Source organism: Falco rusticolus, chromosome Z (assembly GCF_015220075.1).
Source record: "Falco rusticolus isolate bFalRus1 chromosome Z, bFalRus1.pri, whole genome shotgun sequence".
NCBI lineage: Eukaryota > Metazoa > Chordata > Aves > Falconiformes > Falconidae > Falco > Falco rusticolus.
Genome location: NC_051210.1, coordinates 47,641,306 through 47,655,124, shown reverse-complemented (window position 1 = coordinate 47,655,124; position 13,819 = coordinate 47,641,306). Strand labels below are relative to the sequence as shown.

General features: G+C 39.5%; 1 protein-coding gene across 1 annotated transcript; it reads right to left on the bottom strand.

Moving 5' to 3' along the window:
• Positions 1 to 8,032: 8,032 nt before the first annotated feature.
• LOC119141783 (interferon omega-1-like) lies at positions 8,033 to 8,587 on the bottom strand. The gene has a single exon (XM_037374376.1). It carries the CDS (start codon positions 8,585 to 8,587, stop codon positions 8,033 to 8,035), a length of 555 nt encoding a protein of 184 aa, XP_037230273.1.
• Positions 8,588 to 13,819: the final 5,232 nt, after the last annotated feature.

Here is a 13,819-nt window from a genome sequence, read left to right as displayed (position 1 = left end):
TATATTTCAACTTGCAGTTGACAATGCATGTAAGGTCTCTTTAGCTGTGTGCTTTGCAGTGGTGTTTTTGTAGTGTCATGGCCTAAGGGTATGAGAAAGGAAGATCAATAACTAGCACAAGAGGTATCAGCCTTTATTAGTCTGGATGGAAGTGGGAATGCTTCCAAGCACACAGGGTTTAGAAAAAGACTTTTATGCTTAAAACATTTAACAGTTTTGCAAGCTACAAAGACATTCAGAGGAAAGCAAATGTTAAATGACACTATTGGAACGTGTGTTAGCTGGATATGGGAAGACTAGAATAGGTCCTGGGAAAAAAAAATCTATCTTTTACTTTTGGAAAATAAACTTTCTTCTCAACTTCAGCTACTTTTCTTGCAGACAGACTAATGTCTAGAAATTACTTAACCAGCATCAACAAATTACCTGTATATAACTGCTAGCATCTCTTAAAACAAACATTCGTGTCATGTTAAACCTGAGTCTGCTGGGTTTCTCAAGATCTAAACAGATTGTAACCACATTTGTTTTCCCTGCCTCATGAGGTGGGAAAAATATGCTCTGCCTGGGCCTGGTGCTTGTGTCAGGAATCATTGCAAGGGGGTCCTTTATGCATAAATGTAACAGCAGCCCTGAAAAGTTTCAGTGTGATATAGAAAGATTCTCATTGTCTTCAAACAGTAAACACCAGGAAAAAACATATGCTCATTTTATGCACAGCTGGTTTTTTCCAAATCCTTGCTACAAAAGCAGTGTGCAGATAGATGTGCTTTAAGAAAAGAAACCATGTCTCCTTTCCTCCATGATTGGATTTTTTTTGGCTACCTGAATTCAAGCCCATGTTTTGGCCAGTGGTTTACACTATTTCAACCACTGGTAAATAACAGCTCCTAAACATGTGCTTAATTGGAAATACATCTCCCAGTACTGTTGACTTTAAGCCCTGGGCTGTCTGGGGGCCGTGGGACTGATGCGGTGCAGTACGGGATACTCTTTGTTTCTCAATAGCAGGCAGAGTATTTGTGCAGCACTGGTCAGCGTTTGTGCCGTGTGACCAAGACTGCCACAGAGCAAAGGAAGGATGTGCAGAGGCAGCAGGGGAAGCAAAGCTATCTCCACACTGCAACCAAGTAACAGGGAAAAGAGTCAAGGTTTTTTTCTGTGCCCTCAAACCGGGCAAAAGAGGAAGCAGCAGCCATGCCAGCTTCATGCTTCTCACACCCCAGCTGTGTCCTAAGTGCAGCAGAGACCCTGGCTTGCAAACAGGTACTGCCTCACCAAAGCTGACTGGCTGGCATCATCTGGCAGGGTAAGTCGCACCACACAAAGTTCCTGCCTGCTTTAGAATGAGGAAAGGTGTACTGAGTGAGCAAGCGTTGTGCCACAGGAGTCCACCAAACAGGGGCAGAGCTGGCAGGAATTTTAGGTTTACAATTTTATCAAGTGAAAAATGGATGAAGTTTGGAAAGGCTTTTGAAGGAAAAAAGGCCTCAGCCAGTCTGTTTAGCTTTGGCCATCCATAAGTGATCTTTTGCATTTACCTTCTTTCAGCACAGTTCAACTCCAATGCAGGCAGGCTGGTGGTGTTTCCTTGCTGCTGCCCTGAAGCTGGAGCAGAACAAAAGGAAGAATCAGGGAAGTCATACAAAAGCCTCCTGGCAGCTCCTGTCCATCCAGATGTCCCAAAGTGTCACTTGGAGGAGATGTGACAGCCTTATCCTTCTTTGTCATTTCCTTGGAGTCTGTGGGAGCAGGTCATCTGGCCTCTAGATTGACCTTTGCACTTGCAACCAGCCCTACAACTCTGTAGGAATATGCTGATTTTTTGGACCTGTTGTTTCAAGCATTGGTCTCCCAAACTGCAAGATGCTGTCCCAGTCCCCAGGTAGAGGTGATCAATACCAACCTGCCAACTATGTTGTCAGCATAGGATAAAAATGTAAACCATCGTGTTTCTGTAATGCACTTTAATCCTATTTTTCATAAAACTATTTCTACATGGAAGAACTTATTTTTATGATGCAAAGGATGACTTCTTTTTATGCTGGTTATTATAACCTGGTTCTACTGTTCTTAAAGAATCTGATTCTGCTTATTCAGGGACAGCATAATCTAATTCTTTAGGGTAACAATTTTTAACAATTTACTTTTCTTATAGGTAGTGCTGTAAATACTATCACTCATTTTACATTTAAAAAAAAATATCCTTTATCCTTTAGTACAGTCTTTCTTCTCATTCCCAACCAACCTTTTTTCAGTAGAGTGGGAAATTCACTGGTTTTGCTAGGGAGGCAGTGAAAGGATTAACTAAATATCAAAGATATACCTAGTTCTGAAATGAGTCATACCTCTATAGTCTGTGCCTACCAGTTCACCGCACTCAGTTTCATTGATGGTGAGACCCACAGGCCCACCAAACAGGCCACTACAATAGTAAGAAGGAACTACTGCTTGATGGGCTGGAAGATTTCTCTTTTTTTAAGTGTTAGCCATCACCAAGTCACTCATAATGGAAGCTGTGCTAATAACTTCTGAAATTTTCTAGGAGTTTGATGGTTTGCAAAAACAGTGGCCATTACCCTGCTATGGGGGTATGGGGAGATGTGCTCTGTTTTTCTTTTTTTTTTAAAAAAAAAAAGAAGAAGCAGAAAAAGAAAGAGAGAAAATGGAGGGGTTAGGATCTTGAAATACTCCTAGTGACCAGTAATCACATTCAGCACAAAGCCTTTCTAAACATATGTGAGCATCTGTGATGGGGTGTAATGCTTCTCCCAAGGACAACAGTGTGAGTTCTACTACAAGCCACAGAAGGTAAAACTACTAAAAAATTACAAGAAAAAAGATCTGTTACAGCCAATGTGAGCTTTTCCCAAAAACTGGAGATCAGGATTAAATCCATCTCAAACCCAAAGAGACTCGAAGAGAAAGTATATTAATTAGTATATTCATTTCTTAAAAAGAGGGCAATGTTTTTAAAAATCTTTGAAGTCAAAGTCTTTTTTTTCTTTCTTTTTCTTTTTTTTTTAAGAAAAGCTTTCTGTTTTATATAAATATGTCTGTCAAGATATTTCCTTCCTGGGAAAATGCACCGTAACACACAGTTCTCCAGCTAAGTCCAGAGGAAGTTGTATAGGTTCTGGCCTACCAAGATAAGAAACTGGAGGAATACAGGCAACAATAAGAGTTACAATGAGTAAACATTGTGATAACTGGTGTCCAGGGGGCAGAGACTCTATTTGAAGTCTCAGTGCTTTATCTCCTTAATGTGAATTTTAACTTTGCAAATGCATTACCATGTTTTAACAGTTATTTTGTAGAGGGGAGTATTAAATGTTTTTACTTCCACACTTTCAAAAGCAGATTATATTATTTGCTTACAGGATTGAATTCTTCATTGCTGAAGATAACACGTGCTTTTAGAATCCTAGTTGCAAGCACCTGGACTCAAGAAGGTTGGAATTAGAAAATGAATCAACCTTAGAACCACAGAGTTGTTGAGGTTGGAAATGAACCTTAAGATCATCAAGTCCAATTGTTAACCTAGCACTGCTGAGTCCACCACTAAATCATGTCCCTAAGCTCCACATCTACGTGTCTTTTAAATGCCTTGCAGCTTTTTGCAGAGAGAACTGAGGCAGGATATTAATTTCTCTGTGCTCGTCTACTCATCACTTACCATTGCTTCATCCTCTGCCCGCTGAAATTAAAACAGAGGGTTGCCCATTCACGTGAGCTGGGGATTTCAATTTTAATGTTGTACAGAGAGAAAAGGAATTAATCCAGGACACTAGTAATGGAGAGGCTAAATTGTGTTTAGAAGCAAGGAGGGCTTGGTGGTGTACTGCTGCAGTGTGGGGGCCCCATGGCAGCACTGCAGCTGCCCTCCAGTTTGCAGAATTGTCTGTGACACTGGCGTGTTTGCTGGCTAAGAAGAAAGATTGTTCTCACTTTCCCTGTCAGCGTTTGCTCCTCTAGGAACCCTCAGCACTGAAAAAGCCCTTGCATCTTATCAGGATTTCTTGATGTCAGTAGAAGTGTGGGGAACACTGATATGTGACTCATCCTTGCCTGTGTGAGGATTAGTAGGAAGATTTTTGGATAATAAAAAGTACAGTCACCTTATTGGAAAGTACCAATCTTACTTGCTTCGTTCACATTTTTTTTTTCTTTGCATTAAATTTCTAAAGCGAGGTAAATTAAATCTGCCAGTCAAAGCTGAGGACTGACACTTTCCTTTAAGATCTACTCTGTATCTTTGCCACCCTTATTTCTTGGTCTCCCCTCCCTCTCATTGCTCCCTGGAAGAAGCTAGTGTTCCTCCTCAACTAGGGAGGGGGAAAACAGTTTAAGGCCACCCCTGACAAGGGGCAGGCTGGGTTGGAGGGACAAGGACTGGAGGATGCAGCAGTCCATGGACGCTCTCTTCCCATCAGTAGTTCTGGATCCCCTCTCCAGTCCATACCCCTCAAACCTGGTGTTGGTCAGCATGCTCCACAACAGCCACCGCTGCAGCTTCCCTATGGCTGCTCTGAAGGAGTTCATAGCTGGCTTTCCTAGCAAAAAAGGCTAATGCTGGATGATTATTTTGGAAGTTATTTCTACGGGCTTTTGTCCTGTTTTGCTTTGAAGTTTTTCTCTGCTTTGGATTTGCTTCCCCTAATCCCTACCCCCGTGCCACAATTTAAAAATCAAGTAAAGCCAGAGCTGACAGAACAGGCCAAACCCATGGAAGAATTGCTTTGGACAGCTGTGACTTGTGAATAATTTTTTTCCAGAGTAAAGCCTGGAATAAGCATTCTTCATTTTCGCTGCAGTTATTCTGAAGTTTCACATGGGATACAAGGCGTTTGACCCCAGTCCCATAAAACCACTCCAGAAAACAGGCTCTGCGTAGATGAAACCCTATCACTTTTAGTGCGGCTCCCCAGAAAGTGCAGCACAGCACATGTAGTCGAGGTGCTGTGAGACTAGCTATGAAAGCAGCCACAACTGCGACTGGGACCTGTGCTGCACAGCATGGTATATGAGTCTTAAGAGAAAATCTATGATACTTTTTGTCCTACAATCTGCCCCATTATGGAAGAATTTTATTTCATCTATAATATATTTTTTACCAGAATTGGAGACTTCAGATTCACTATTTTATTTATTTCCATTTGAAAATAATGTATGTGAAAAACTGTATGTTGCTACATTTGTTTAACTTCTAGAAAGATGTTAACTGGAAGAAATACCACAGCATTTCAGTTAGCCAAGGGCCATTGTATGCAGTTGATCTGGTAGCACAATGGTGATGAAATACAGATTACTTCAGAATGTTACAACAGCAAGGAGAAGACAGAGTATCTTCTGACTCCGGCTTTCTTCCTTTACCTTGAAGACTCTTTACCTTTCTTTAATAAGTAAAAACAAAACAGATATATTGGTCTGCTAATTTCTTTTTCCTTTTCATTTGTTGAGCAACTATGTTTGACCCAGGGTCCCCATCTTTAAATGGCTCTTCCAGACATTGCCTCAATGAAAATAATTTCTATTAGCTCACGGCTGGCCAAAAAGTAAGTGAAATCAAATGCTGGTTTATGAGCTCCTGTCCATCACCTCTATGATCTTTTTGCTTCTTTCAAGAATAGTTCATTTTTCTTTCAGTTCCCTTCTGTGAACCCAGTAGCAGTTTATCGATAAGTACCATGCTCATAAAGAGCTGAAACACTGTCTTGCCTAAATACATGTACATTCACCTACAATTCTTACACTTGTCTATAATTTCACTTTGCCCTCTAGTGTCCATTCCGTTTTTTCCTGTACTGCAAAGCACACTGTTGACTGAAATATGCCAAAACATAATTTTATTTGGTGATGAGATGTTCAAGGATAGTTATGAACTAAAAAGAAAGCTTAATGGGATGAGAGTTTCTGAACAGTTAGTGGGCCATGAGTAAATATATTCCCACTGCAGGCAATGAAAAAGAAAGCTGGGATCCTTCATGAGAGAGCAGCTGAAAATATTTCAAAGCTGTTTCCCAGTTTCAGTAAAAATGAGGCCATTTCAATAATGGTTTACTGCATTGCAGAAGCTACCTAGAATATCAGAACCAGAAAGGTAAGTAGGCTGAATGTGCTTTTATTGTACAGGCTTGAAGAAGTTAAAAAACAAACAAGCAGCAGAAGAAAGATTTGAAATATTCTTGCAGTGGGGCCATTTCAAATTGTTAGTTACGAAGGTCAAGAAATACACATTTGACTGCAACACTTGTAGCAAGGTGTCACCGGGTGGAAAACTGGTTCAATCTGTCAGATATTTTGCTCTGTTTCTTTGGGGTTTTTTTCTGTTATTCTGGATCATGGTGAAGTTGTGAGCTGGTTTTATTTCTGGTATTTCAGCTTCAGACCTGATACCCATGTCTCTCGTCACTTCTTTGGCTTCCATCCATGAGTGATAGAGAGGAGAGCATGTACACCCTGCAAAAGAGATCTGAGTCATAGATACAGTACGTGAGATCTGGTGTAGTATTGTTATTGTTCTTACCAGTCATTTTTTTGTTTAGATGTGTCTTTTTATTATCACCCCTTTAAATGTTACTCTTCTGAATGGCTGGAGATCAGGGAAAGCTTTAAAGTGGTTCTTCATTTGATGCTTAAACCAGCCTCTAGCAATTTCAGCCCTCTGGGACTATCATCATTCTCCCTTGAGAGCCACAGCCATGCTCTCTCTCCTCTGCTTCTTTATGCCAGACCCAGAAACCTGTGCCAAACGGACATCAGCCTTGATCACAGAAAACAGCCTTTTTTTAAAAAAAATTGTTGTTTTTTTAACCAATTTTTTACCAATATTCATTAGGTAACAGAGCCTGGATATAACTCTGTTTTCCCCCTTACTGACACAAAGCAAGTGACTAGGGAAAACACAACCATTTGAAAAGGAATTACCCAGGGACAATTTTCCAAGGGTAACATCTGGGCTTGACCTGACTGAAATGAATGGATATTTGCCCAGTTTGTTGCAAGTTGTTTTAAAGAACCTGATTATATTGCAATTATCACTTAAGGCTATGTGGTTTGGACGGGAAATTCATTAGAATACCAAGGGCTATATGTTTCTGTGGATCAGCTGGTGAGGGAAAGAGGCAGAAAATTTCGTGCAGCGATAAAGCACAGCACTGAACAGTGATCTTTAAGATTGCAGTAGCAGGATGAATACATCCATGGGCAAGTAGGATGTGCCACAGGCAGATGGGGCTTTAGAGTACTTTTGTGTAGAGCAGTTATTTCAAAAGAGCTTGTGAAAGAAGTTAAGGTGAATCCAAAACAGAGCAGAAAGGAATAAAAGCCTTTCTCATAGATAGTTAGAGGAGGCAAAGATACTTGAATTAAAAGTGACAATGCCCATCTGAGAAGTTATTGCAGGAGCCATAGCTACTGCAAACAATATCCTAGGTAGACAAATCCTAGAATTACTTTACCTATTTAATCAAAGCAAATGTTAGAATGACTCAAAATAAAAGAATTACATTCTTAGAAAAGAGCATACAACTTTGAAAGAATAATGAATGGTCTTAACCTAAGACAGGACCACTCAAATAAACAATGTGCTACCATATTTTTGACACAGGCTCAATCAGTATAAATCTAGCAGTTCCTGTAAGATGAGGAATGTGTAGTTCATTCACAAATAGATGATTCTCTATATGTAGGTGAAATAGAGATGGAAAGTAGTAGCACATTTTCTCAGCAGAAAACACCACATGATTTGACAGCATATGTCATGGGATTACAGTCCTTTCCTATGGAGTAACCCTCACTGAAAATCCATATAGATCAATTTATAGCTAATGTAGATGTCTTGCTTACCAAGGAAAAAATTTACGTACATTGGATAATGCATTACATTTGAAAAAAAAAAAATGAATTCAGCAACAGGAGTATTTAAATAAAATCAAAATTAACTAGAAGCATTGCCACAAGATAAATCATAGAACAAATAATAAATAGAAATAATTTTAAAGCTGTTATGTCAAGTCAAAATCTTTGTACCTCAGTTGTTCAGCTTCCTTATGACTTTATCAATCAGCTGAAGACATCTCCTCAATTCTGCACGGCTGATCTCCCAGGAGCACAAGTCGTGTTTTTTGTCTTTAAGAAAACAGTCTAATTTTTGGAAGTACTTTTTCAATTTCAGCCTGTTGACTTCTTTACTTCGAAAGTAGTGGGTCTGCTTCTTGATAACACATGCCTCCAATTGCTCAATTTGCTGATGAAGTCCATTTTGGAATTGTTCTAAAGCTGTCCCATCCCAAGCAGCTAGAGTCAGATTCTTGCTAAAGATATAGAAGATGTGTTGGAAGATCTCTTCAACAACCACTTTGACATTTTCTTTCTGTCTGGGCTTTAGAACCTGCTCAGGAAATCTGAAGGACATTTTCTCTCTTAGACATTGTTGAGGAAACTTTTTGCCCATTTTGTCCAAAAGTTTCAGGCTGTTCTCAACGACTTTTCCTTGCTGTAAAGGAAGGTGATTACACTGAAGACTGGAGATGGTGGTGGTGCACAACAGTATGAGGCCAATTTGTATCAGGCCAAAAGCATTCATGATAAAGATAGGCTCTTAGGTTCCTCCTTCCCTGTGTATGAATACTGAGAGACAGGCTGGGATGCTTTGAAGGTCATTCATAAGCTCCCGTTTCTTCAAAATCTTGAAATTTAATTATTCTGTAGGAGAAGTTTTCTTTCATCATTTTTTGGTTTTTAAGGTTTTCCCCCTTGTGTATGCTTTTGACGCTACTTTCATTTTCTGCTTTATGACTTCACTGTCTTTTTTTTCTTGCCACTTTCTTCTTATTTCAGCTGGATATTACAATGTTGTATATCAGATTATCTACTACCTCTCCCTCAAAAATTCTGTAGGAAGTATAGTGAGAACTTAAAAGAAAAAAATTACAGAATTATCCTTAGTTTCTTAATATTTTAGCAGTGGAAGAACATGTTGAAATAAAATAACAGTCTCAATGATGGATCAGAGACCTGCTAAATACTACTTCCATCCTGTCTCCTCAGCATGTTTCTTACTTCCAAAATTCAGTTAAGCTTTCTCTACCTATTGTAATTTAGGGAACACATTTTCTTTCCCCTCATGTTTATTTCTCTTGACCATTTAGACTCAAAGGACAAATATCATATCATTAAAATATGTGTGTATACATATATATTAAAAATGTGTATATGCATTGATATACCTATGTCTGTTTTAATACATACATACTGTTTTAAATGAGGCCTTGATCTCACTTAGGGACTGTAAGTGCCATGCAAATACAAATACTCACATGGAAACAGGTAAGATACTTGGACAAAATATTCCCCTCCCTCCGTATAAGTAACTGAGTAATATTTAGTATCAATGCCAGTAGAGCACAGGTCTGAATTCTGACTTTAAATGGGAATAGAATGAATAGACAAGACAAAATATACTCTAAAATTCAGCCATTTGCTTTCCCTAGCTATATAATAGAGGACATTAGAACTATCACAGTACATTGGGAAATCTAGCTCCCGTCTTTGATTTTTTTTGATGAAAACTAGACTTAAATGATCAGTTTGCTGTCTCGTCAGCCTCCTGTGCAAACTTGTGTCATTGCAAAATGAATTCTGTGTAGCTGATTATGCCTTGTTGGATTCTCTGTAGCTGATTGTGTCTTGTTGGAGAGCTCAGACAAACTTTTTGTTTACTCTGAGACCCGGCTCTGTGGTTTTGCTCTGTTGTTGCACCCATTGCTATATGTTGGCTTCATTCCTGGTATGGTAGTCACTCTGAATAGATTTATGATACTATTTTTGCATTTCCCTTGTGTTCAGCACACAGGCATTTTGGAGGCTTCAAAATCATAAATTTAGCTAAGCACAATCACTCACATGAGCAAACTCTTTGGTTGTCCTGATGTTGTTTAAGCAACCTTGGATTGGATGCACTGCCAGTGTGAGGAGAAAACGAATCCCCTATCACTTGTGGCAGTATTATATAAAAAGAGTAAGAACAATGAGAATGGGATATAAAATGCATAACATGGGACCAAATCTTTTCACTCGGGGAGAATGCTTATTACTTTGGAAAGACTGGCCTGAAGTGCATTATTGTGTTGGATAAAAAAATGGCCATGAAGATGCATCATTTTTCCAAAATTACAGCTGTAGAAGGTAAACACATAACATTTTACAATCATCATGAAGTCAATAAAAAATGTATTTAGCTCAAGAAAACTCTTAAAGACATTTCCATAGTTACACACAAGTATTTTTTTCCAAACTATATTCATTATATGAGCTTAATCCTTCTACTGGTTTAAACAGGTAAACTTGACATGCACTCAGTCTCCCAGACACATAAGTCCTTTCTTTCCTTTTGCAAAACAGTTTTTTACATGCTTCCGTCCCAGTGAAGAGCTGCAGATGCCATCCTGGGTGTCACAAACATTGCAGAAGGGAAAACCAGATAAATCTCTTCCATTTTTCTTACAAAGATAGAGCTGGTCCAGGTGTTTTATTCTCTTGCCTGTGATAACGGATCAGTTGTCCACTCTTCCTCACAGAATAGTTACAGTTGACTTAGTCCATCAGGTATGCAGGTTTTTGGTTGGCTATTGCTGTTATTTTTTTTTTAATAACAACAAATTGTTCTTCCTCACTCAGCCAGTTTCTTGATTACTACACTGAGCAAAGCATAGTAGTAACATGGCATGATTCAGGACACAGTCCCCCCCTAATGATCTGTATTGCTTAATTTGGAAACAAACCATTCATTAAAAGTAATGATTGGAAGAGGTGACTGTGTGATACGAAGCTGCAGCACAGATTGCTCTTTATTTCTCTGCCTGTGTTTGAAGCACAGACCCTCTAATGGTCTAATTCACTGGAATGAAAAGAAGAAATAAGTTTACAAAGCACAGCTGTATTTCCAAGTAGACCTAACAGATAGTTATTCTAGAAAGATTATCTGATCTTTAATTTCGTGAAAGAAAGATCTGGCCTTAAAGGGTCGTCTAGCTATATAGGTACTCATTACAGGAACATAGGACTGTATCTAAAAATACACACAATTTTATATCTTTCTAATACTTCTAAAATGCCACAAATTGCTTCCCTAGCAGAAATTCTTGATTTTATTTTATAATGCAATAAAGCAATGAAAAGAATATTTGCTATCACTTACGACATGGGTTCTTTTATCTCATGTATGAAGGCAAGTGGTAAGTCTAAGTTCAGCCTATTCACATGCTGGCAAATGGAGCAGTGTGAGGGAACTCTCCTGCAAAATAGCATGCTTTTGGACTCTGGTAACTACCCCATATAACCTTATACCAGCTTTCTCAAATCAAAATAACCAGTTCCTCTCAACATTTTATCTACTTTAGCTATCAGTTTCTTTTCTCCTTTGATCTTTTCAAAACACACTGATTTTAACACGTCAACATGCCACAAAAAGGTCCAAATAGTTTCAGCTTGTCACTGCACAGGATAGCTTCCTCCCCAGCTAGTGACACTGCCCATGTTAAACTAAAATCGTTTTTCTCCATTGTGCTTTCTGTCACAGCTATAACTTGCCAGTCCTCCTCCTTATATGTCTAAATTCTTTCTTTGTTTAAACCTTTTCTTAAAAGAAAACTTTACATACAGGCAAGATTGGATTCTTTGCTCTTACCATAAGATCGTGTGACTGGCCAGGTACAAGCCTTGCGCTGTGATGGAAAAAGGCTGGAGCAGCCAAAAGTGCCTGTGTGCTGGTCAGAAACAGGTTAGTGCAGGTTTAATACTATAGCTGGAACCACTCCACATGGATGGATAAAGCTAAGAAATTTATCTAGTTTTTTGACTACAAAATCTACAATGAAGACAAATTCCTTTTTCACATTTAAATGATTAAAGCACACTTAATTTAGCTCATATATTAAAATTTCATTCACAATCACTGTTATGGTCTGCGTTAAGAAGTTAAAATCTAACTTAGCCATGTGACCTTCCCATCTCAGTAGACCATTTCCTGGCATCCTGCTGACCCGTCCCAACCCAAATAACTGCTTTATCTTACGCTGAGTAATTCACTAAACCCATTTGTGCGGTACATGCTTGCTTTTGCAAAGTAATGTTTCAAGAATTACAATTTTACAAATAAGGTTATTAACTAATAATTGAAATACACCTGAGTGCCACAAATTCATTTTACCAGAAAAGAAATTCAACAGAGCAGTCCTCAAAGAAGTAGCAGCAAAGGGGTATTATCATAAGCTACTTTATAGAAGCAGAGAAGTAAAAAAATAATTACTATTCCCATTTATGTCACTGAAGGTTTCTTACCTTAATTATAAAAACATAGTTGGGACCTTTTTTTCTGTTTAAAAAGGAGCAGGACCTGCAGTCCTTGTCATAGGGAACTAAAGTATCTGGGAGTATGTTTATTTTCTTATATTGACAGCTTGGAGATCAGCACACACTGGGGCCGTCTTTGTGCTCTTAGCAAGGCTCTTACATTTGATGATGTGAACTGTCATAGCCACTGGGCATAGGTTCTTCGGATGCTTTGCTCGAAATATCACATGATTTGTCACATTTACTCTGAAAGAGTGCTCAGACTTTAATTTCTTGAGTACACATGGGATTCATTTTTTAATAAGTGAATTCCTAAAGAAATTCTGAGTGGCACCTGCCTTCTTAAAATGAAGAATCTCTCAGATTCTTTTTATCATGAGAAAAACCACAGGTTCCCAAGATAAAAATGATTTTCAGACTCTTCTGTTTATGTCAAAAAGACAGACATTTTCAAGGACAGATTTGCATGGGAATAGTGTTTTTTATAAAATCTAAACAGTATAAAGGCAGCTGTGGAGAATACCATGACAATGGTCATAAAAAAATACTTAAATATAAAAAAATATATATAAAGAATACTTACATATAAAATGAAAACAGGGAACATTCAATGCATATAACCCTGAAAATTAACATGAAATATGATGCAAATACATAGCGAAATGGGCAAATATGTGAGGCATTTGTATTTTTACAATTACAGAGACAAGCGACAGGAGACGGCTTGGCATTTGGGCAGGCTAGGACAGTCAGGTGTTGGTAATGTGTGTTCAAAGGCCAGAGCCGGATTTCTCTCTTCTCTGGCATCACTAGGGTGACCAACACAGGACAGTGTTCCCTTAGGGAAAAGGTCCAAGGCAGCTGAGTGGTGTAGTCTGCTCCTGGAGGTGGAGGCTTGGGCTTGAGGAGTAGGAAGAGGCCAGTGCAGAGGTGGGCTTCTGAGCAGAAACAGCTGGGAGTGGAAAGGGAACGAATGAGCTGCAGCCTCACAAGCATTTTAAAAGGTCCGTGTTCAGGAGATGAGGAGGTAAGCTCCCTTTGGGGGACTCATGTCCCAGTCGCCTCCAGCTGCCCCACAGCCCTAAGCCCTGCTTTAGCTGTCCCTCAGCACCTGACACAGCCATGGAGGTCTTGCCGTGGTGGGTGAAGAGATTCAGGCTGTTCTTGTTGGCTTTGTGCTGCTGGAAGCAAAGGCAGAATGGTGCCACAAGGCAGCAGTGGTGCAGAAGGGCTGAGCTGGAGGAAGGGGCCATGCTGCTGCCCCCAGCAGTTACAGGGTTGAGCAGGGAGGGTCAGGGCACCGGGGGGGACCTATGGCACTGAGGGTGCTCCTCCTGCCCACTCCAGCAGTTTGATATGGGGGCATCTGTAGAAGAATGGCTGCAGAAGCGTGGGCACGGAACCCCTGAGGGTCTGCACAATCCAGGCCTGGAGCGCACAATCCAGACCTGGAATTAGAAGTGTA

Excerpts from the sequence above, each read along its gene's own strand:
- LOC119141783 (XM_037374376.1), bottom strand. The coding sequence starts at position 8,587 with ATGAATGCTTTTGGCCTGATACAAATTGGCCTCATACTGTTGTGCACC.